Raw genomic sequence first — 23164 nt, 5'->3', positions numbered from 1 at the left:
ATTTATTTGAATAGATGAAGGTTCAGAAATACAAACCAAAGGAATGCACAATCTTTTCAATGAAATAATATCTGGAAATTTCCCTGACCTAAAGAATGAAATGGAAAATCAAACACAGGAGGCTTACAAGACCTCAAATATACAAAATTACAACAGACTCACATCGAGGCACATTATTATGAAAATGTTTAATATACAAAATAAGAATAAAATTTAAAGTTTGCCAGAGAAAAATGACAAGTCAAACTGAGAGGGAAACCAATCCAGATATCAGCTGATTTTACAACAAGACCCCTAAAGCTAAGAGCACATGGAATAATATACAGCAAGCTCTGAAAAAAAAAAAAAAAAATCAATGCCAACCAAGAATATGATACCCTACAAAATTAAGCTTCAGAACTGACAATGAAATAAAACCTTCCATAATAAATAAAAGTTAAAAGAATTCACAATAGAAAGCCTATATTATAAAACATTTCATGAAGAAGAAAAATGAAAAATAAAACTGAAAACCAGCAAAGGAAAGAATTACACTAAAAGACTACTCAATCAAAGGAGGAAACTAATTTAAAATTAAAAACAAGAAATGAATCAAAATGACAGGGCATAAAAATCATTTCTTAATAATAACATTGAATGTAAATGGCCTAAATTCATCAATCGAAAGACAGATTGGTAGGCTGGATTAAAAAACAAGAACCAAATTATGCTGTCTCCAAAAGACTTACTTCATAGGCAAAGACACCCACAGACCAAAGGTAAAAGGATAGGAAAAAACAAATATCATTCACATGGATCTCATAAATAAGAAGGTGTTTCTATTCTCATATCAGATAAAGTACACTTCAAGTCAATGTTAATCGGAATGGACAAAAGACATTTCATAGTGCTTAAGGGAATTATATGTCAACAAGACATAACATAAATATTTATGCCCCAAACAATGGAGCATCTACGTACATCAAACAAACCCTTCTTGATTTCAAGAATCAAACAGATCACAACATACTAATATTGGTGACTTTAACACACATCTCTCACCACTGGATAGATCCTCCAAACAAAAATTAATCTATAGAACTAAAAAGTACAATTAATAATTTAGACTTAACAGACATAGATAGAACATTTCACCATCAATGACTGAATACACTTTCTTCTCAGCACTTCCTTCTCTAAGATAGATCACATCTTAGGCCATAAAGTAACTCTTGGCAAATTTAAAAAAAAAAAAAAAATAGAGAATATACCTTGCATTCAATCAGATCATAAAGGAATGAAATTAAAAATCAATGATAAAAAATAGAAGCTACTCTAACTCCTAGAGACTAAATAATACACTATTGAATGACCAAAAATAGCAGAAGAAATCAGTGATGAAATAAAAAAATATGGACCCATCCACACCCCAATGGTATGCAGCAACGGTCTGGAGAGTCCTGATGAAGATACGGAATCCACAGCAAAGTGACCACGGAATCTGGGTTGACTCCTTCCCACAGCCTGGAGGAGCTGCAGCGCACCTGGTCGGCTCTCCCTCCTCCTCCCTGGAGTGGCTGAGAAAGGGAAACAAACCTCTAAAAAGAGGCACAAGTGCCCCTACAGTGGCTGTGGGAAAGTCTCGGAAAGTTCTTCCCATCTCAAAGCCCATTACAGAGTGCATACAGGTGAGTGCCCTTTCCCTGCATGTGGCCAGACTGCCTTAAAGAAGTTCTCCTGTTCAGATGAGCTGACTGCCACTACTGGACCCACATGGGGAAAAGCAGTTCCACTGTCCACTGTGTGAGAAGTGCTTCATGAGGAGTCCCGTGTCACTGAATCCAATCCCAGCATAATCAATTCATCCAAAAAAGCGCTAGTCAACCCCTTGTGAGGATCTACCCATGGCAGCCAGGGAGGGATTGACCCTGAAGAACAAGATGACTCCTAGGACTCAGAGGGACACACAGAAATCAAGCCCCAGAAGAGGCTGGCTAACAGCAGGAGGTCGCTGCTCCTTGGTCAATATTCTGATTTTCCTCTCCCTATATTGTTTTTAAAAAGCACATGGTAGCCTCAAATCAAAGTGAGCACTTCTCTCCTTGCAAAGGCAACTCTGAGAACCATCTCTGACTGCTGGAGGGAGGCAGATTCTTTTGTTTTTTTCTCTTTTAGTTTTCTTATTGGGGGCAGGGGTGGTTGGGACAGGGAGAGGGCAAGGCCAAGACTACAGCAGAATTTTAAAGATTCACATAACTTTACATGTGTCTGACTGGTGAGTTGACCTGTGGCACCACACAGAGATTCTGGTATCTGTATGCTTGCTGTCTCTCCAAATTGTTTTCTTACCTTTTAATGTAATGACAAGTATGCTTCAGTTTATTTAGCAAAACTACTCTCTTGAATCATGCTAACTTTTGTGATTAAAAAGAAACTAAAAAAAAAAAAGAAAAGAAAAGAAGAAATAAAAAATACTTAAGGTAAATGAGATAGCAACACAACATATCAAATCTCTGGGATACTATGAAGGCAGTTCTAAGAGGAAAGTTCATTGCATTGAGCTCATTCATTAAAAGAGTAGAAAGTCAACAAATAATTAATGTTACATCTCAAAGCCCTAGAAAAAGAACAAATCAACACCAAAAACAGAAGATATGAAATAATTAAAATCAGAGTCACAATCGATGAAATTGAAACAACTACAAAAACACAATTCAAAAAAATCAATGAAACAAAAGTTGGTTCTTTGAAAAAAATAAAATTGATAAATGCTTAGCCAAGCTAATAGAGAGAAAAAACTCAAATTACTAAAATTTGTGATGAGAAAGGAAATATAACAGACACTACTGAAATATAGATGGTAATCAGAAACTACTTTGAAAATCTATACTCTAATACAATAGAAAATCATGAAGACTTTGACAAATCTCTACAGACATATGACCTATCCAAATTGAATCAGGAGGACATAGAAAATTTAAGCAGATCAATTTCAAGAAATGATATTGAAGACTCCATAAAAAGCGTACCAAAAAAGAAAAGCCCAGGACCAGATGGATTCTCTACAGAATTCTACCAGACTTTCAAAGAACTTACACCAATACTCCTCAAATTATTCCATGAAATAGAAAAGAAAGGAAACCTTTCAAATTCATTCTATGAAGCTAGCATCACCTTGATACCAGAACCAGGCAAAGACACATCAAGGAAAGAAAACTTCAGATCAATATCCCTGATGAACATAGCTACAAAAATTCTTAATAAAATACTGCCAAATTGCATACAAAAACATATTAAAAAGAAGACTCTCATGATTATCTCAATAGATATAGAAAAAGTGACAAATTTCAGCATCCATTCATGCTCAAAAACACTAGAAAATCTAGGGACAGTAGGAACATACCCCCACATTGTAAAAGTTATGTATGCTAAACCCAAGGCCAACATCATTCTAAATGGAGAAAAGTGAAAGCATTCCCTCTAAAAGCTGGAAAAAGACAGGGACACCCTCTTTCAGCACTTCTATTCAACATCGTCCTTAAAACCCTAGCCAGAATAATAAGACAAGAGAAAGAAATTAAAGGGATACAAATAGGAAAAGAAGAGCTCAAGCTGTCATTATTTGCCAAAGACATGATTCTATATTTAGAACACCCAAAAAACTCCACCAGAAAACTTCTAGAACTAATAAATGAATTCAGCAAAGTAGCAGGATATAAAATTAACACCCATAATGAATCAGTTGAAAGAGAAATCAGGAAAACTATCCTATTTACAATAGCATAAAAAAAAAAAAAAAAACTTGGGAATCAATCTAACAAAAGAGGTGAAAAACCTCTACTATGAAAACTGCAGAACACTAAAGAAAGAAATTGAAGAAGACCTTAGAAGATGGAAAGATCTCTAATGTCCTCGGATGGACACAATTAATATTGTCAAAATGGCCATACTACCAAAAGTGCTATACAGATTTGATGCAATTCCTATTAAAATTTTGATGATGTATATAGAAAAAGCTGTCATGAAATTCATTTGGAAAAAATAAAGAGGCCCAGAATAGCTAAAGCAATCCTTAGCAATAAAAGTGAAGCAGGAGGCATCACAATACCAGACCTTAAATTATTCTACAGAGCTACAGTAACAAAAACAGCAAGATATTGGCACAGAAACAGTCACGAAGACCAATGGAACAGAACAAAATATGCAGAGACAAACCCACATAAATACAGGTGTCTCATAGTAGACAAAGGCACCATGAATATACATTGGTGAAAAGATAGCCTCTTCAACCAATGGTGCTGGGAAAACTGAAAATCCACGTGTAGTAGAATGAAATTGAATCCTTATCTCTTGCATGAAAATCAACTGAAAGTAGATCAAGGACCTAGGCATTAGGCCAGAGACCCTATGCCTACTAGAAGGAAAATTAGGAGCAACTCTCTATCATGTCAGCTTTGGAACTGACTTCCTCAACAGGACTCCTAAGGTACAAGTAAAATCAAGAATCAATAAACGGGATGGTATCAAATTAAAAAGCTTCTTCACAGCAAAGGATATAAACAAGAACATGAAGAGAGAGCTGGGCACAGTGGTGCATGCGTATAATCCCAGTAGCTGATAAGACGGAAGGAGGAGGACTGGGAGTTCAAAGCCAGCCTCAGCAACTTAGCGAAATCCTGTCTCTAAATAAAATAAAGGAAAGGGATGTGGCTCAGTGGTTAAGCACTCCTGGGTTCAATCCCTTAGAACCCACCCCAACTCAAAAACAAAACAAAAAAAAGAACATGAAGAGAGAGGCTACATAATGGGAGAAAATCTTTGCCACCTGCACCTAAGATAGAGCATTAATCTCCAGGATATGTAAAGAACTCAAAAAACACCAAAAAAACAAAAAAACAAAAACAAAACAAAACAACAACAAAAAAAAACCCACAAATGACCCAGTCAACAAATGGGCAAAGGAACTGAACAGATACTTCACAGAAGAAGAAATACAATCAATCAACAAAGAAATGAAAAATGATGAACATCTCTAGCAATTGGAGAAAGTCAAAACTACACTGTGATTCCATCTCACTCCAGTCAGAATGACAATTATCAAGAATACAAATATCGATAAATGTTGGCAAGGATGTGGGGGAAAGAAGGTACACTCACACATTGCTGGTGGGACTGCAAATTGTTGCAACCACTCTGGAAAGTAGTATGGAAATTCCTCAGAAAACTTGGAATGGAACCATCATTTGAACCAGCTATTTCACTCCTCAGTATATACCCAAAGTACTCAAAATCAGCATACTACAGTGATGCTGTCACATGAATGTTGATAGAAGTTCCATTTACAATAGCTAAGCTATGGAACCAACCTAGGTGCCCTTAAGCAGATGAATGGATAAAGAAAATATGATACATATACATAATGGAATATTAGCCATAAAGAATAAAATAATGGCATTTTCTGGTAAATGGATGGAACTGGAGACTATTGTGTTAAGTGAAATAAGCCAATTCCCAAAAAGCAAAAGCCAAATGTTCTGATATATGGATGCTAACACACAATAAGTAGGTGGGGGAGAACAGAAGTTCATTGGATCAGACAAAGGGAAAAAGAGAAGGGAGGGAAGATGGGAATAAGAAAGATAGTAGAATGAATCAGACATAATTTTCCTATGTTCATATGTGAATACATGACCAGTGAAACTCCACATCATGTACAACTCCAAAAGAATGGGATCCTAATTAGAATAAGTTATACTCCATGTATGTATGTCAAAATATGCTCTACCATCATTATATCTAAAAAGAATAGCAACAACAAAAAAATTCCAAATTAAAAAAATATATACTAAAATTACAAACTTCTGCTTAGGGCACAGCATGCATACCTGAAGGTCCAGCTACTTAGGAGGCTGGGGCAGGAGATTGTTCAAGCTCAAGTTGTTGAGGCCAGCCTGCACAAAATAGTGAGACTCTTTCTCTTCCAAAAAAAGATCTGTTCATCAATAACCACCCATAGAGTAAAAAGATAAACCAGAGTGGAAGAAGATAAATGCAATACATTAAACCAAAAGAAGTTCTATCCATGGTGGGGTGTGTGTGTGTGTCTATCCTAAAAATCACTGGAAGATGAAAATGAACTCACTTGGGTAAGTGTTCTAGGTAGATGAAGCAGCATGTGTAAAGACCCTGCAGTAGAAACAACTTGGGATGCATGAGAAATGATTAGAAAGCCTGTGGGGCTGGCGTTCTAAGAAAGGGGAGGAATGGGTTAAAATGCAGTTAGACAGCAAGGTCTGGGCAAGCTCACACAGGGCCTGGGAAGGAGTCTGTTTTTTGTTCTTGAGGCAATGGGAATCCACTGAGGATTTTGAACAGAGAAGTGACATAATCTTATTTACATTTTAAAAAAGATCACTTGGCTATGTGGACAATGAATTGCTTTGGGAAGCAGAAGCAATTAGTCCACTAAGGTAGTTAATGAAGCAGTGAAATGTTGCAGAACCAGGTGACTTGTGAGAAATCACCTAGGAAGGAGGAGACCTGAAAATGAAAGGCTCTAATTACTAATTTCTGTCAATGGACGTTGTAAAGGGCTTTGGAAGTTGTAGAGGGCTTTGTGCAATTATGTAATGGGTCACTGTTTGGAGCTGAACTGTGTCCCTGCCAAGATTGTGTTGTTTCTTTTGGAGATGTGTTCCTATGGAGTGTATTATGGAAGCAAAAGCAGGAGCACACAAGTGCAGAAGACCTGTTTACTTGGAGACTTCTAAAAGGGGTGCTGAACAAGTACCAGGCCCAGACTGAAAGATATCCAAACCAACTTTATTCTTTTCTCTGAACACCTCTGCAAACTGTAATCATTGGAGAGTACTCTTTTCCTGCTGTGGAAAAAGTTGCAGTAAATCTGTGAGATTCTTAAGTTAACAGATGGTTGGGAGTTTTTTTGTTTTTTGTTTTTTTTTGGGACCACGGATTGAACTCAGGAACATTCAACCACTGAGCAACATCCATAGTCCTATTCTGTATTTTATTTAGAGACAGAGTCTCACTGAATTGCTTAGCACCTCACTTTTGCTGAGGTTAGTTTTGAACTCATGATCCTCCTGCCTCAGCCACCCGAGCCACTGGGATTACAGGTGTGCACCACCATGCTCTGTCCTTAGTTAACAGAAAGTTCTATGACTAGTTTAAGGTCAAAACATAATCACAAATAATATTTAATTCTGTGTAACGATAGTGGCATTAAATCTTTTCCCCTCCCGGCTCTGCCCCACTTAAAAGTCAAGGAGCCTGCTCTGGGGAATGGAGTAGTGCTCTTTTCTCCCACACTTCTTCTTTACCTAACTGCTGCTGTTTATTCTGTGCCCAAGTCCTGAGAGAGAGAAATAAGGGGAAAAAACAGTCTGACTTGACTGGGTGGCTATATGCCCTATGTGCCTGACAGATATTTAAAGGGTAAATCCCTGCTGTCACCAAAAGACCTTGGTGGATGTATATATATTCTGGGTGGTCCCCTGCGAACTCCCTCTTCAGTTCACACATGGCACACTCCTCACTTTTCTGTGCTGAGTCTTCTTGCCTCTTCAAAATGGTCCTACTGGACAAGATCCAAGACCACCCCACAGTTCCCTCTTTCCTGTAAGGGGCACAGAGGATACATTCATGCATCACTTGCCAGAGGAAATTCTGGAAATGGAGACCAATGTCAAAGCAGCAGCACTCCCTTGACTCCACCATTGAAACAGTTTATGAGCCTTTACTTGACCTGTACATTTCCTGGGTAGGGCTCAAATTCCATCATTCCTGTAGGAATTAGTACCTCATGCTTCCCAAATGGTCCCAGTGAAGTTCCCAAGGGACATGAAGTCAGAAGGCAGAAACCTGCCCTCCCCAAAGACAGGGTTAGGTTCTGACAGACCAGCTGTACACTAAGAAACAAGCCCTCTGAAAAGCAATCTTGCCCCAGTCTGCTCCTATCCCATCCTCTTTACTTATGATTTGAACTTCTAGTATGCTATGAATGCAGACAGTACTAATACTTACATTCATTCCTTCATCCATTCTCCTAGAAAAGATATTCACTTTCTCCTTTTCTTTAAATCCCAACACCCACTCCCCACTCTCACTCTCAACCAACAACTTTGCTTCCTGTTTCACTGAGAAAATCCAAGCAACCAGAAAAGAACTTGTGAGACCTGATCTTAATTTACTGACCTAAAAACTCATGAAGAAGGCTTAGTAATCTGCAAAATAATGAGCCTTGAAGGTGATTCTAATGCACTCTAAAGTTTGAGAGCCACTGCCTTTCAAAATCCAGTAACACCCTTCCACTTCAATTTATCTCCTACTATTCTTGTCCCTCCTTCAATCAGTTTTAGTCACACAGGTTTCTAGTTCCTTAATCAGTGAGCATGCTGTTATTCCTTAAGGAACATGCATTATTTTCCCATTAGTATGGACTCTCAACAAAAAACACTAAAGCCCAAGCATGGACTTAAACAAGTCTGTCCCAAAGTTGATGACAGAACAGCCAGGACCCAGATCAGGATCAGGAGAGTACTGCTTTTGGAATCAGGATGAGTGATGTGGGGACACTAGGGCCTGAGTCAGATCCAAATGATGTTTATTCAGGTGGCTGGAATCTGAATAGGCAAAGGGAGAATCCAAATTATAAGGAAGGAAAGCAAGAAGGCAGACCCCAGCTGGCCCACTGAGTTTAATGAGAAAAAAGAGGAAATAATCCAGAGCTATGAGTGTTAGTAACATTTGGGAAAAAACACAAATGCAGAGCTAAAAAAGTGATTGTGTATGCTACAGTGAGCTACTCTGATAATCAAACACACTTATTAAACTTTATGGCTTGCCTCCAACTTGGTTATCCCAGGATGCTCCTACCTCATAGAAATGCCACAACAGTCTCCCCAGTAAGTTCCATGAAACTGGAGAGGACTGTCAGAGCGTTTTATGTTGGCTGCCTGGCAGCCAGCTCCACTCACCAGCTCATATCACCCCTAACATGGAAGACCTTCTAGTAGGTTGTATAAACTGTTCTTTCTTTGTCTGTAGAACTTCTGGAGCCTATCCTTCCTTCAAGAAGTTGGTACCTGTTCCACTGTCAACTTTTACTATCATGCTGGAGAAATTCAAATCCATGCAGACAACCCCTTTCTCATAATACCTGACCCCTCATCTCATTATTCAATCTCCAGGCAATCTCCCTTGCACACCTCTTAGGCACTCACCCCCAGAGGCCACACCCTAGACTACTATCACCTGGAGCTGCTCTGCTTCTAAAATTAATAATCCAGGCATTCTGATTTCTGAAACAGCTTCCTATCTTCCCAGGTCACTTGTCTGATTACCATATAACTTGTCATACAACAACTTACCCCTATCTTCACTCTCCTACCTGTTCTAAAACACTTCACAATCCAGCATAGACATCGCTTACATGTGAGAGCCTAAAACTTCTTTGCTCACTATCCTTTCATTTCCATTGCACAATATCAACTCTGGATGATCCCTTAATACTCACCTCTTTCACAGTTACACCTAGATTCCTCAGTAGGAATCAACCACATCATTGGGTTGACTGGTATAATTCATGAATACACTGAAAAATTCAAACAGGCCCTCACCATTGCTCAGCAATCTTCACCCACTGCAATCTGACTTCTCTCTCATTTTACTAGACCTCTCAATAGCATATGACAATGTGTTCATTCCTCCTGTATAAAAAAGCCACTCTCCTGGTTTTACTCCTCTATGGTTCAAACTTCTCATTTTGTCGCCTTTACTGGTTAATTTTCCTTTGCCCATCCATTAAATGCACTTCAGAGTTCAATTCTGGGCCACTTTCTCTTTTTATCTTATCTTGAATATTTTATCTATTCCAGCAACTTTACCACCTCTAGGTTAAATCCCCAAGTCCCTGGCACAGATGATTTCTTCCATGTCTTACACACTTTCATTTCCCCCACTTTATTTTTCTTTTTTGAGACAGGTCTCACTATGTCGCCTAGGTTGGTCTCAAACTCTTGGGCTCAAATGATTCTCCTAAGCCTTGCAGGAGCTAGGACTAGAGGCATGCATCATTGCCCCTGCTTGTCCCACTTTCAAATGACATCTAATGAACACCTGAACACTCTAACAGGTATCATCAAGCCAGTTGATCAAGCCACAACCTGGAACTTTGTGCTGCAGATTCCTTTCTCTCAACCACTCCTAACGTCCCACCAATTCTATCTAACAAAGTTCTTCCACTTCTTTCATCACTAGTCCACAACACTTTGATCTTTTGCTGCAAACCTAGATTTCCACAACACTGCTGCTCTCATCAATCTCACTCAAATAGACCTTGGATAAGGGATTGCTTACCCCTCCCTAGGTAAATGAGCATCCTGGTTATACCTCAGGGTGACAAGTTGTTGAAATACAAAACTCTATATGGCTGAGAACACTGCAGCCTAATCAACAGAGCAGTCACAACACAGTACTTAAATGCTAACAGAGCACTCTTCCTTGTAGTAATTTGAAAACAGATGAAAATGAATTCTTCTTTGGGAGTGGGGGAGTACAAAACAACTAGGCTATTCAGGAAGACAAATTTTGCTAAAGTCAGATGAGTATTCAGCAAAGGCATGTTATGTGTGTTGAATGGTTCACAGCCCAGCCTCCAAAAGTCCTGTAGCCTATTACATATTTCAAAACCTCTATTCCCTCAATAGAGCATCCAAATAGCTCAGAGTCCTAGTACCTGTTTTTCTAGTGAGCACTCTCAGATTTTTTCTTAGACAGAAGAGGCTCTGTCTTTACACTTGGGTCCGTGGCAGCTACATTCCAGGGAAGGTCTAGGATCTGTCATTTTAGATCAAATTTCCCTAGTACTAGACTTCCCTGCCTATGATTTTCTGTGGACATGCTGATTTGGGCTCACTACAAGGCAAAAACAAAGGACAGACTATACGACCAATGAGTAGCACAATTCCCTATCCCAGTATGACATCAACTAGTTGTATATGAACAGAAAGAAACTCAACTCCTGGACTACCGCTCTCCAAGGACAGCTCAAAATACATTAAGCATCCCATGAAATTAGTTTCTTGAAAGACTTAACCTGAAGTCTCCTAGACTTTTTCAGCAAATCTATTACTTTCCCTTCAACCTTCTACCTGGTCCAGGAAAGGTCTTCAAAGAACAATAAGACTTACAGCATACAATAGACAGAGTTAGTTTATTGAGCACCACCAATATTTCCAGTTCTGGCTATAGACCTCCTCAGTTAACCCAGACAACTATGCTATAAGACAGAAATTTTACCACTCTCCAAGAAAGAAATGTGATATTGAGAGATTAAATGACTTCCAGCTCTAAATGGTAGGCCAAGATTGTAATTGCCATGACATAAAGAGCTGCCTGTCTGCAGTCTTGAAGGTCTGGGTAGACTGAAGTTGTACAACCAGAAGGTAAGCAGGGACTGGTCAGTACAGATCAGAAGAGAGCACAGTGGAGAGATCAGGACAAAAAGCCCATGTGCCTTCTGAGAGATGGAAAGAAGAACCAAATCCAGAGATCCTTCAATTCCAAACCCACTAGTTTTCATGATGTCTAAAGATCTTTGTTTCTCAGATATCTTCCTTTTCTCACAGCAAACTCCTTATTCCTTAGCTTGCCCAAGGGATGTTATGCTTCTTGTAACTGCGATTTCACTAGTGTAGAGTTGGGCCACGGGTTTTATCACAGTTTGTTCTTGGGACAGAGGGAAGGCAATACTAGGTCCTAGCTCACAGCCTGGCTGGATACAGTCTTGAGAATTCTGAACCTGCCTCCTGTTTTAGGGATGTCCAGAGGTCACCTGCGCTTGTACAGGCATGGTTGAAGTTTCAGGCCTGAGAGTTGAGCCTTGGGCCCTACACGAGGGGGCCCAGTCTTTTCAAAATCAAACAAGAAGAAGTGGCTGTTCGTCAGGTCCTGGGGGCAGAAAAGACCCAGTGAGCTCCAAATATGCACAACTCTTCAAAGCACCTCCCCCTAAATCCTTCCCCTGATCAGAAAGCTTCACAGGGTTTCCCCTAGAGTTGTGCCTTTAGAGAGCAAATTGCCTGTTTCCCATGTATGCCCTCCTTCCTGAACACTACACATAAGACAAAAATAGAGACAGACTTCCTGGGGTCCTCACCTTGGAGATGACCTTGAAGCCCAGTTTGGTTACAGCCCCCAGAAAAGCCCGAACATCCTCAAAGCGGCTGCTGACCTCAGCCACTTTCAGAAGACCACTAGGAAGAGCAGGAAGGTCTGTATAAATGTGAGGATACAGGCATAAACATATACATGTATTTAAATCCTGGGGGCTCCTACCCTGGCTTCAGCACCCGATTTGCTTCCTCCAGGAAGTCCCTGATGTTGGTTCCCATAAGCGAAAGGCAAAATACAGCCACATCCACAGATTCATCCTCCAGAGGCACCTGTGGAGAGTGGGATATTGAATGAAACACACAGTGCTAGAAGGAGAAATTCAGCATTGAGTACCAGGATTGGATACCAGGATGGAGGCAAGAGGGGTTAAAGAGTACAGGCCAGATACATAGAGGGGTTTACCTGGGCCATGTCACACACAGTGACCCTGGGGTCCAGAGAGGCCAAGTCAAAGCAGTGCACAGGGTTGCGGACACTTGAAGCCAGACGGCAATCCCCGCAGCCAAAGTCAGCCACTACCAGGGATGCAGGCCTGGGAGTGGAAGGGATAGGTTACACATTGGTCTGATCCGAGCCCTTGAATGACCTACACCATTTCTCACAGAGCCCACCCTCACCGCTGGCGAAGATCCCTGGCAATGCGGTCTACTGGCTGCAGTGGCCACTTCTTCATTTGGCTCTGGAAGCCACGATGATAGAGAAGAAAAGCCTCAGGGTCTTCCTGAAAGAGACGCTGTGCAGCACTGCTGGGCCCTGAGTATAGCTGTTCATTGAGGTAGCGAAATCGGGCCCCATCCAGCCGTTGGGCCATGCGGGCTCGTAGTGCTTCTGCCCGAGTCTCTTGGCTGTTTGGCCTAGGGGCAGGAGCCACCTCTGTCTCCTCTGTAGAGGCTTTAGCAGGAAGCTCATCTGGTGCTGGAGGTGGACGAAATTTGTTTTTGTGTCTCCGCTTGTTCTTCTGCCGGTTCCGCCACTGCTTACGGCTCAAAGTATGCGGTTGTTTAGGGGAAGCAGAACCAGGGCTCAGTTTGGGTAGGTTAACTGTAGCACTACTCTTCCAGGTTTTGTGATCTGCAGAGAGGGAGAAAGTAAGGTGTTATTTGGGGCAAGATCCCTTAAATTCAGAAACTTGGCAAGTCATTCTGGCCATACTCTTGAAGACATAGACTGGCCTAGATAAAAGTACTTATTGCCTATGGTGGATAACCTCCGTACAGTCAGCTGAATGACCACCACATGTACATACACACATACAAAGGTACCTGTTTGGTCAACACTATCCAGGTGTTGGGTTAGGTTTGAAGAAGACTGTTTTTGGCATTTCCTCTTTCTCTTCTCTTTTTCAGCAGAATCACTGTCAAAAGTTTGTTTGCAGCACTTCTTCCTTTCTACTTCCTTGTCCTCAGAGTCACTGCAAGGTGGGCCCTGTTTTTGACATTTTTTCTTCCTTTTCCCCCCTACTTTAGTAGAGGAACTGGCAAACAAGGTCTTTGGGTGTTTCTTCTTCCTTTCTACCACCACCTCCTCCTCTTCATAGTCACTGCCAGGTAGGCTATCAGGGGGTTGCTGGGAAAGAGATGCTGCTTCTAGGGTCCGTAATGTGGCGAAAAGCTGGCGGCGCTTGGAGCCCTGGAAGAAAACAAGGGATAAGAATGGGGTGACAATTGGGTGAGGCTAGAGAACAAGAAGGAGAGATAGGGACCTGGTTCAGATATTGGCAGAGGTATCTGGATGCTTCCAAGTCAACTTAATCAGCTTGTTGTGAAATTTGTCAGATCCAGAACTTTCATGTCACCACCCAACTTTTGGAAGGTCAGAGAGCAGAAAAATCACCCACCCTATTTTGTTCAATGTGTAAATGATTAGTAATTGAAGTTCCCCAGAGGAATGTGCTAAGGCCAAAGCAATGCAACTAAAGTGAGACCATTCCAGTCCTTCATTTCAGGCTTTTATCTCCAGCTGATACCTTAAGAGAGATCAGTGGCCTGGATTATGCTGATGGGCTGTGGGGATGGAAACAAAGTAGGTAGTCCATGTTGGAGACAAAGTGAAGGATAGAAAAAGCCTGTGAAGTACAGCAGTCCTTACATCTATTGAGCCTGAAAGGAAAAGGTCTACTGTTATTATTAAAGGAAAAGTGAGGTTGATTCAGGATTTTAAAGTCCTACTGAGTGGTCCTTGGTTAGGTATTTACCTTGGAGGTTCTCAATCAATCCCACATCCCCTTGAACAGCAACACTGACAGCTCTTCCCTGTCACTCACTCTTACTCTCTCTAGTCTATTCCCCACACTGCAATCAATAACCTTTTCAAGGCTGGGGATGTAGCTCAGTGGTAGAGTACTTTCGGGGAATGCCCAAGCTCCTGGATTATTCCCAAGACCTGGAGAGAAGAGAGAGAAGGAAGAGAGAGTGGAGAGGGAAGGAGAAGGGAGGTAGAGAACTCCTTTTCAAAATACAAATCTGAAGAAATCACCCCGCTGCTAAAAACACATCATTGACTTCCATAGCCTCAACATATGCAAAACTTCTAATCTACTTCTTCAACAGCACCCCCTTCCATTTATTCAGTGTTTCAATCCATGGATTTTAACAGAACAGCAAATGCTCTCTTGCCCCTTTCCTGTCCAAGGAACCTCCTTCTCTTCACCAAATTCTACTCAACCAACTGCTTCGGATCCAACGTCATTTTTCTCTTGGAAGTTCCGGATCTTCAGATTCAGATCCCCGACTGTGCCGTAAGTACCACCTCTACCACACGCAAGGCATGCCCAGCACCGCGATCCATCAGGGTCTGATTCGTGGCCTGATACAATTCCCATTGCGCTATGGGGTCACTTACCTTGATTTGCGAGGTTGCAGCTGGCCGAGGCTGTGGCGTTACCGGCCGAAGGCCCGCGGCTACTGGGGCCGCCTCGGTCCATTCAGGCTCCTCGAACATGGGGGTTTCAAGGGCAGGGTCGCACAGTCCACCCTCCTCTCCACGTGCAGAGCGTGTCTCTGGAGTCAAAAAGTCCAAACCCGCCAGGCGCAGCCGGAAACCAAAGAGTAAAGACAGCGGCTGCTAGAGCGGCCTGCGTGGCGCAGGAACCATCGAGTGTAGGCTCTCGTGGGCTAGAAGGGCAAGAGAGGCGATCGGAAGGGAGGAAAGGCTGCCCGCGCTGGCCGTAGAGGGCCGGGGTGGGGCGGGGCCGGGTGGCGGGCGCGGCCGGACGGGAGTTCCCGGAGAAGGCGCCTCCAGCCCTAGACCCGGTGAGTGTGGGAGGACCCGCGCCCTGTGTCCAGGACTGGGGCCCTGCCAACCCGTCACTCCTCATTCAGCCTGAGTTCTGAGTGGGGAACCAGAGCGGTTCTCTGGAAGGACCCCCATCCGGTCTCCCAGGGTAAACGGAGCCAGAGCCACCTCCCCATCCCCCAGCCCGCGAGCACTGTTCGCGGGTAAGGTCTCCGTGCCTGCTTTCCGACTGGGGATACTCGTGATCGCTCCTACCCCTCCTGGACCTGCCTCTCCCTCGCGCCCAGGGGATTATCCCCTCTTCCCGAACTCCTTCACAGACCACCATTAGCCGGGGACACAACGCCCAGCCCCCCACTCTCAGCATCAACACTTTTCTCTCTAGCGGATAAAGCTCGGGCTCATTCCCCTTCCCTGGAAACCCCCCAGTCCCCAGGCTTCCCCATCGCCGGGACGCTGCTATGGACGACATTTTCACTCAGTGCCGGGAGGGCAACGCGGTTGCTGTGCGCCTGTGGCTGGACAACACGGAGAACGACCTCAATCAGGGGTGAGCTGAAACGGCTGGAGGTCTTTCTCCACTACGTGGGGCGCTCACGTATGGTGGGGGTGAGTTAGCCATCCAGTGTAATGAGTGCTAAGTACAGCCTGTCGGAGGCAGAGGGTCTCCACAGAGGAAGAAGTGTTTGAGCCAAATCTTCAACTCAAGTTTCACAAGCAGAGGCTGCAGAGAGCTTCGCAGCTTTAGTAAACTACATGGGCAAATGTTAGGAGGCAAGCGCGCCAGGAAATTGTTCAGAGTTACGAGTAACTGGAGGATAGAAGAGTTCTGTGGGTTGGAGCATTGGGTATTAGTGAAAAAGAATAGGAGAAAAGACTGGAGAGACCTGCAGGGGTCATGCTTCTGTTCTAAGAGCTTGGTTTTAAAGCTGTGTAGTGATACAGTGTTCCATGAGTATCATCTTAGATGCTCTGTGAAGAGCATGTAATTGCCTAGTTCATCCTAGAAGTGATGTTTTGGATCAGATTTGGGAAGGTGAAAAATGTGACGTGATCAGCTTGCAGAAATCTTAAGGATGAAAAATTAATGGGCTCGGTGTGGAAAATGAAAGATGGCTTAGACTTGAGCACTTGGATAGATCTAGTATTTGCTTTTACTGAGATGGAGAAAGCTGAAGGATGAGGCTTTCTATTCTGGACATGTTAAACTTAAGGTGATCATACAGCAACTTGGAAATCTTAAGTAGATTGTTATGTAGATTTGGAGTTCAGGAGAGAGATCTGACTTGTAGGTAATTTTGAGGTATAGTAGCATGTACGTGATAGTGAAGATAGCATCTCAGAACAGTGGAAGGAAAGAGGATGGGACATGAAAAGCCCGGTGGACTTAAAAGATGCAATCAGAAATTGAAGGAGAAATAGAAAAGTGTATAAATAAAGCTTAGAGAATAAATGCATTTACAGAGAGGGAGTGGTTAACAACAGTATAAGAGGTCAAAGAACTGAACATTTTGAAGTTACCATCGCATTTACAATTAGAATATATCTGATGATCTGAGTGCTGTTTCAGATGATTAATAGGTGAAGAAACCAATCTACATAGGGTTCCTTCAATTAAGGAACTGTGCTGAATACCTCCTGTGGTGGGTGCTAGTCCCACAACCAGAGGTAATCTGTGGCCTCAAGGTGGTGACTTGGGCAGGTGGAGAGTGAATGAGAAGTGAGGAAATAGGAGAAAATAAAGGTGGATTTTTTTTTCCAATGTTACCTGACACAGGAAAAAAGAAAAGCAGGAGTGTTGGCAATTCAGGATGGATTTTAATTTTTTAGCTTTTTCTTTTTTTTTTTTTTTTTTTTAAGGCTGAGTGTGTTTACTTTTTAGGTTTGAGAGGTCAGGATCATCTTATCATCTTGGTCCAGGCTACACTGGTTCCATTAGGCTTATGTGGTTTCTCCTTAATATTATTTGCAAAATCACTAGCTTCATTTTCCATTTAATTCATAAAGGGTACTCTTGATAGAGAGTGAGCACAGTTAACTATTCTGTTATTCTGGTCTGAGGAAATATAACAGGCTTAGGCAAAGCTGCCCAGTGGGGCAGACATCTTTGAAGATTCCTCATTGCCAAAAGGTAAAGAGGTAGCATTGGTGATCTTGGAAGATTTCAATGCTGGTTTGGGGGACTAGAGTGTGAGACCTTATCTGTCTGTATGCTGGATATGAGGAGGTGGTTAATCTCCTGCAGGCCTACTTGAAATAATAGTCCAAACTTTGAAGGAACACGCAGCCTGACAGTGGACAGAACCCTTGTGCTCATACTTCCACCCTCGGGTTTGGGCCAGCTCTGGGGTCACAGACTGCTGGAAGCTGATAAGTCAGGGTACAAATTAAAGGTTTGAGAGGCAAAGCTGACAGGGGTAGAGGGGTGGAGCTTCCGGGGATACCCACATCCTGGAAAAACTTTGGCTATTTATAAGTAGATGAGGACAGGCTGTGGAGGGGGAAATGATTTAGTTAAAAGCAGCACCCCCCCCCCCCATTTCAGCTGTGGAGGGCAGCAGGGTGGCCAGACCCCGATCTCCTCCAGGCCGGCCTAGAGCCCCCCGCGGGAAGTGACCACAGCACTAAGGCATCCGGAGGCTGTGCCAGGACCTAGGACCGCCTCCTGCTCCGCCCCTCAGCTCTAAAGACAAGGACTAGAGGGAATTTCCTTTTATGGCTCCAAGCTGTCAAGCAGACCTAGCTCCCACCCAGTTGTTTTGTTTGTACACTTCTTTTACTTTATAAAACATGCCTTGGAAAAAGAAAAAAGCCAGGGATGGTTTTCATTCTAAAACAACCATTCTCATAGTTTTCTGTGTCCTGTACTGCTAAGTAGGAGAATTATGTTCTGTGTGGTGCTGTCTCATCAGTAATCAAAAGCATTTCCCCCTTTCATTATAAATCCCTCCAAAACATAATTTTAATTCCATTCCTTTTTAGATATTCGTTTCAATATCAGAGCCAAACACTGTGTTTCCTCACCATGAATTGTGGCCTGCCTTCTTTAAAATGCCTCCCCCCCATAACATACCCTGAATACTGCTGTCAGTCTATTTCCCTGAAAAAAGTTAGTCTTAACATGCAAGATAGCCCTACATTAACAGATTTTTACAATCCAGTGCAACAAGTGCCATAGTAGTTGATGTACAGTGGAAAACAAGGACAATAAATGTTGCAAAATTAGCACAGAGGACACCAGAGCAAAGGAGTGTACTACCTAATGAAAGAGGGCCTGCCAGGGGAAGAAAAGGTATGGAGATGGTGGTGAAGATAACAAATCCTATTATACAAAAGTTAGGTTATTTAGATGGTTGGTGTGAAGTTCAGGGGAAGGTCTGAATTGGACCTTTGGAATTGCTGGCATGAATGAGAAGTCCTAGAGAGGCAAGCCTTCCCAGAGAGTGTACAAATAACTGTCAGTTTTTCATGAATCAAGCTTTTTCCCCAGACCACCTCCAGCTCAGTGATTCTTGCCCTTTTCAAAGGGATGATCATGGCTTTTCTCCCTTGCACTGGGCATGCCGAGAGGGCCGCTCTGCTGTGGTTGAGATGCTGATCATGAGGGGGCACGGATCAATGTGATGAACCGTGGGGATGACACTCCCTTGCATCTGGCAGCTAGTCATGGACATCGTGATATTGTACAGAAGGTATGAACAAAACCCTCCACGTCACAAACATGCCATGAGGCCAACCACAGGCACTGTAATCTAAGGTGCTCTCCCATTTTCCATGCTGGAACACCAGTATCTCATTTGGGACTGACTGCCTTCTGCCTCTTCTTTTTATCTGGCCATGGGCCCAGCTGTTGCAGTATAAGGCTGACATCAATGCAGTGAATGAGCATGGGAATGTGCCTCTGCACTTACGCCTGTTTTTGGGGCCAAGATCAAGTGGCAGAGGTGATATTAAGGCCAAGTCCTGGGATGGAGAGGAAGCAAAGAGAGCTGAAACTTTCAACCTGTCCTATTAGTACTGCCATGTGACACTCAAAAGGGTTGTGACTGTCAGGGAGGTAGCAGGGGTCCTCATCATAAGCACCTTTTCATTCCAGGATCTGGTGGCTAATGGAGCCCTCGTCAGCATCTGTAACAAGTATGGAGAGATGCCTGTAGACAAAGCCAAGGCACCCCTGAGAGAGCTTCTCCGAGGTCTATCCCTTACCCATAGTTCGGTTCTCTTGTCTTGTCCCTCCCTGCCTGTCTCCTCCCTCCTTACCACAACTCAGGCTGTTTTTCTTCCCCAGAACGGGCAGAAAAGATGGGCCAGAACCTCAACCGTATTCCATACAAGGACACATTCTGGAAGGGGACCACCCGCACTCGGCCCAGTGAGTCACTGTTATAGCAGGAGGAGTTATAACACAGAGTAATCCTGGGCTCCTTGGGCTGGATTAGGGCAAAGCTGGGTGCCTAACCTGCCCATATTCTTAGGAAACGGGACCTTGAACAAACACTCTGGCATTGACTTTAAACAGCTCAACTTTCTGGCGAAGCTCAATGAAAATCACTCTGGAGAGGTAACTCCTCCCTTTCTTGCCCCTCCCTCCCTAAACCCCCACAAATTACCAGCTCTGCACCTGTTTTGAAGATTTCCCCCCAGTTAATGGACAAGGAAGTGGTAGCTTTAAAGCCTCCTAACCTGTACCTGTCCTTCAGCTATGGAAGGGCCGCTGGCAGGGCAATGACATTGTCGTGAAGGTGCTGAAGGTTCGAGACTGGAGTACAAGGAAAAGCAGGGACTTCAATGAGGAGTGTCCCCGACTCAGGTGGGGCAAGGTCTAAACTGGAAGTTGCTGGTTCCAAGGAACTCTGAATGGCACAGAAAGGGGAGATCTTTTATCATGGGTCTCAGCCAAGGACACTCTTTCCCTCTCCCAGGATCTTCTCGCACCCAAACGTGCTCCCAGTGTTAGGTGCCTGCCAGTCTCCACCTGCTCCTCACCCTACACTCATCACACACTGGATGCCATATGGATCCCTCTACAACGTACTACATGAAGGCACCAGTGAGTAGGAATGCTGGCCGTGTCGGGGAGGGCCTGGGAGAAGGGATACACAAATCTCTCTCAAGTTGTTTGATTCTTACCTTCCCTTAGATTTTGTCGTGGACCAGAGCCAAGCTGTGAAGTTTGCTTTAGACATGGCAAGAGGCATGGCTTTCCTGCACACACTAGAGCCCCTCATCCCACGACATGCACTCAATAGCCGTAGTGTGATGGTGAGGCTGCCAAGTTCATTAATGGCCCAGGCCCCAAAAGCCTTTTGCCTATCTAGAATGGGACTCACCTCCTTCCATGTATCTTCTGTTCCTCAGATTGACGAGGACATGACTGCCCGAATCAGCATGGCCGATGTCAAGTTTTCTTTCCAATGCCCTGGGCGCATGTATGCACCTGCCTGGGTGGCCCCTGAAGGTGGGTGAGGGCATCACGTTGGGAGGTAGAGAAGGACCAGCTCAATAATAGAGGGGGCAGACAGGATAGGCTAGCCAGCTGGAACAGACAAGGGCTATCCCTCCAGCTCTGCAGAAGAAGCCTGAAGACACAAACAGACGTTCAGCAGACATGTGGAGTTTTGCAGTGCTTCTGTGGGAACTGGTGACACGAGAGGTACCCTTTGCTGACCTCTCCAATATGGAGATTGGAATGAAGGTGAGTATAGAACTGCATACACTTGTGTTGCAATGGTGGTAATGATCACTGTAGTGGGCCTAGGCTCTTCCCACATTTTGTGACATTCTGTCCAAGGGCCAGAGGCCTCTGCTTACACGACAGACTCAAATTCTGAGACTCACCTCATTTTTCCTCCTATTTGTAGGTGGCACTGGAAGGCCTTCGGCCTACCATCCCACCAGGTATTTCCCCTCATGTGTGTAAGCTCATGAAGATTTGCATGAATGAAGACCCTGCCAAGCGGCCCAAGTTTGACATGATTGTGCCAATTCTGGAGAAGATGCAGGACAAGTAGGACCGGAAGGTCCTTGCCTTAACTCCAGAGGTGTCAGGACATGTTTGGGGAAGTACAGCTCCCCAAAGAAGCAGGCCTCTGGTTGCCTCCCCTGCCTCCAGTCATGGTACTACCCCAGCTATGGGGCCCTTCCCCTGTTCCCATCCCTACCACTGTGGCCCCAAAAGGGGCTGAGCTCAGAGCTTCGTCACTTGCCACAAGGTGTCTCCCAGCATGGGAGGGATCAGCCCCGCCTGTCACAATAAAGTTTATTATGAAAACAGGCTGGTGTGGGGACATGGGGACAGACAAGTACATTTGGGTTGGGTGGCTCAGGTGAAATAGTGCGGCTTCTTCACATTGATGCCATATTCGCTGAGGGCAGGGGTCAAGTCCTCCATGGTTAGAGTGTACTTGCGGTCCTGAGGGAAGAGGGAAGAGTACCAGCTGAGCACAGGAATCCCAGATTCCAATCCCATGTGGGTGACCCTGAGTATAACTTATTCCTCCCCTAGGATGCAGTTCCCAAAGGGGTTTCTGAATAAGTTAAGCCTCTACTGCTGTGGAGAGTAGTTACTGACTCAGTGAGCCTCCCTTCACACCTTGCTTTTGCTCCTGGAGCTGCCAGAGGCTGTGCCCTTCATTTTGCAGTGCTGTAGGGCATCGTTGGCAATATCTGAGATGAATTTCTGGGCAGCTAGGGAGATGAGCCGAATTCTAAAGAGAAAAAAATTGGTATGAGGAGATGGACAATAAACTGTACAAAGCACCCAAAGCTGTCTTGCCCTGGGTTTACTCACATGCGTGGATCTGAGGCTTCAAAGCCAGCCCGGTTCAGGTAATAACCAGTCACTGCATCTGGGATCTGAGAAATCAATTAAACAACTGTCAGTGTTAGCCCTGTGCCCTGATGGGCTGAGTGGGAAGAGGGAAAGGGAAAAAGATAGGCCTGCCTATCAGATGGAAGCTCATAGTTTGGGTGGACAGAGGGAATAAAACAATAGAAGACGCTGAAAAGCACGCAGGTGTGGCTGAAAGTTGGCGTGACAGCTGGCCTGATGGCCTTGTTCAGGCGGGAAGCCCACCGTAGGCGTGTAATCCTCCAGCTGCATCAAGAAGTCCACCAGAGGCGTGCTGGACACCACGGGCTTTACGTCTCCGTTGGCCGCGCTCGGCAGTACGTAAACCCCGTTAGACATAGCCCCCTCCGGGGGCGCCGCGCCGCCCGCCGACACCGGAGCTGGAGGAGAACCAGCAAACTGAGACGTGGAGGTGGGAGGCGCAGGGTCCCAGCTACGTCTGCCTGGTACCCTCTGCCCTCACCCACCGCTGAGCCCAGTCCAAGGCGCTTCCCTCACCCTCACCCGTCCCGGCCCTCACCCGCCCCGCGCCGCTCGGCCGGCTCCCCGGCCCGCGCCGCCACAGGTCCCGTGACCCCAGCCGCGACTCCAGCCCCAGGCCCCCCTGCTGTTCCCGCGGGGCTGGCCTTGTTCTCCGCGGCGGTGCTGGCGGGCAGCGCAGCGGGAGCCGAGACCGGGGGCGCGGGGCCCGGGGCCGAGGCGGCGGAGGCTGGCGCCGCCTCGGGGTCCGCGCCGGAGCCGCTGCAGCTCATCGGGCCGGTGGGAGAGGCGGCGAACAGAGCCGCTTCCGCTTCCGCTCACGCTACGCACACCGGGGTGACGTCACACGTTCCGCGACTCGCCCCGCCTGACGGTGTCAGCTCTCTTGCGGGTCCCACCTCCTCGCGTTGCTTGTGGGCGGGTTAG

The 23164-nt window shown here is 44.7% G+C and overlaps 3 protein-coding genes across 3 annotated transcripts; 1 reads left to right on the top strand and 2 right to left on the bottom strand.

The window, feature by feature from the left end:
• Nucleotides 1-6700: 6700 nt before the first annotated feature.
• On the bottom strand, nt 6701-21495 carry Rrp8 (ribosomal RNA processing 8). Its single transcript, XM_047516320.1, has 8 exons — nt 20739-21495; nt 15016-15287; nt 13437-13803; nt 12792-13245; nt 12577-12706; nt 12337-12443; nt 12158-12254; nt 6701-11949 (listed from the first exon to the last, which is right to left on the bottom strand). The coding sequence occupies exons 2-8, from the start codon at nt 15112-15114 to the stop codon at nt 11830-11832; spliced, it is 1374 nt and encodes a 457-aa protein (XP_047372276.1). The 5' UTR covers nt 15115-15287; nt 20739-21495; the 3' UTR covers nt 6701-11829.
• Nucleotides 15273-21681, top strand: Ilk (integrin linked kinase). The gene is given in 15 exon segments (XM_047516321.1): nt 15273-15425; nt 15838-15958; nt 18936-19012; nt 19015-19100; nt 19256-19315; nt 19317-19352; nt 19505-19601; nt 19697-19780; nt 19884-19969; nt 20109-20218; nt 20331-20458; nt 20549-20670; nt 20767-20866; nt 20973-21103; nt 21270-21681. Coding segments are annotated over 14 exon segments (1356 nt in total). The 5' UTR covers nt 15273-15425; nt 15838-15869; the 3' UTR covers nt 21420-21681.
• Taf10 (TATA-box binding protein associated factor 10) lies at nt 21626-23059 on the bottom strand. The gene is made up of 5 exons (XM_047516322.1): nt 22779-23059; nt 22484-22638; nt 22199-22263; nt 22001-22115; nt 21626-21820 (listed from the first exon to the last, which is right to left on the bottom strand). Exons 1-5 carry the CDS (start codon nt 23008-23010, stop codon nt 21731-21733), a joined length of 657 nt encoding a protein of 218 aa, XP_047372278.1. The 5' UTR covers nt 23011-23059; the 3' UTR covers nt 21626-21730.
• Between the last annotated feature and the right edge of the window lie 105 nt (nt 23060-23164).

This window comes from Sciurus carolinensis, chromosome 11, assembly GCF_902686445.1.
Source record: "Sciurus carolinensis chromosome 11, mSciCar1.2, whole genome shotgun sequence".
Lineage (NCBI taxonomy): Eukaryota > Metazoa > Chordata > Mammalia > Rodentia > Sciuridae > Sciurus > Sciurus carolinensis.
Note: the sequence above shows the minus strand (reverse complement) of the source record. Positions and strands in the feature narration are given on the sequence as shown.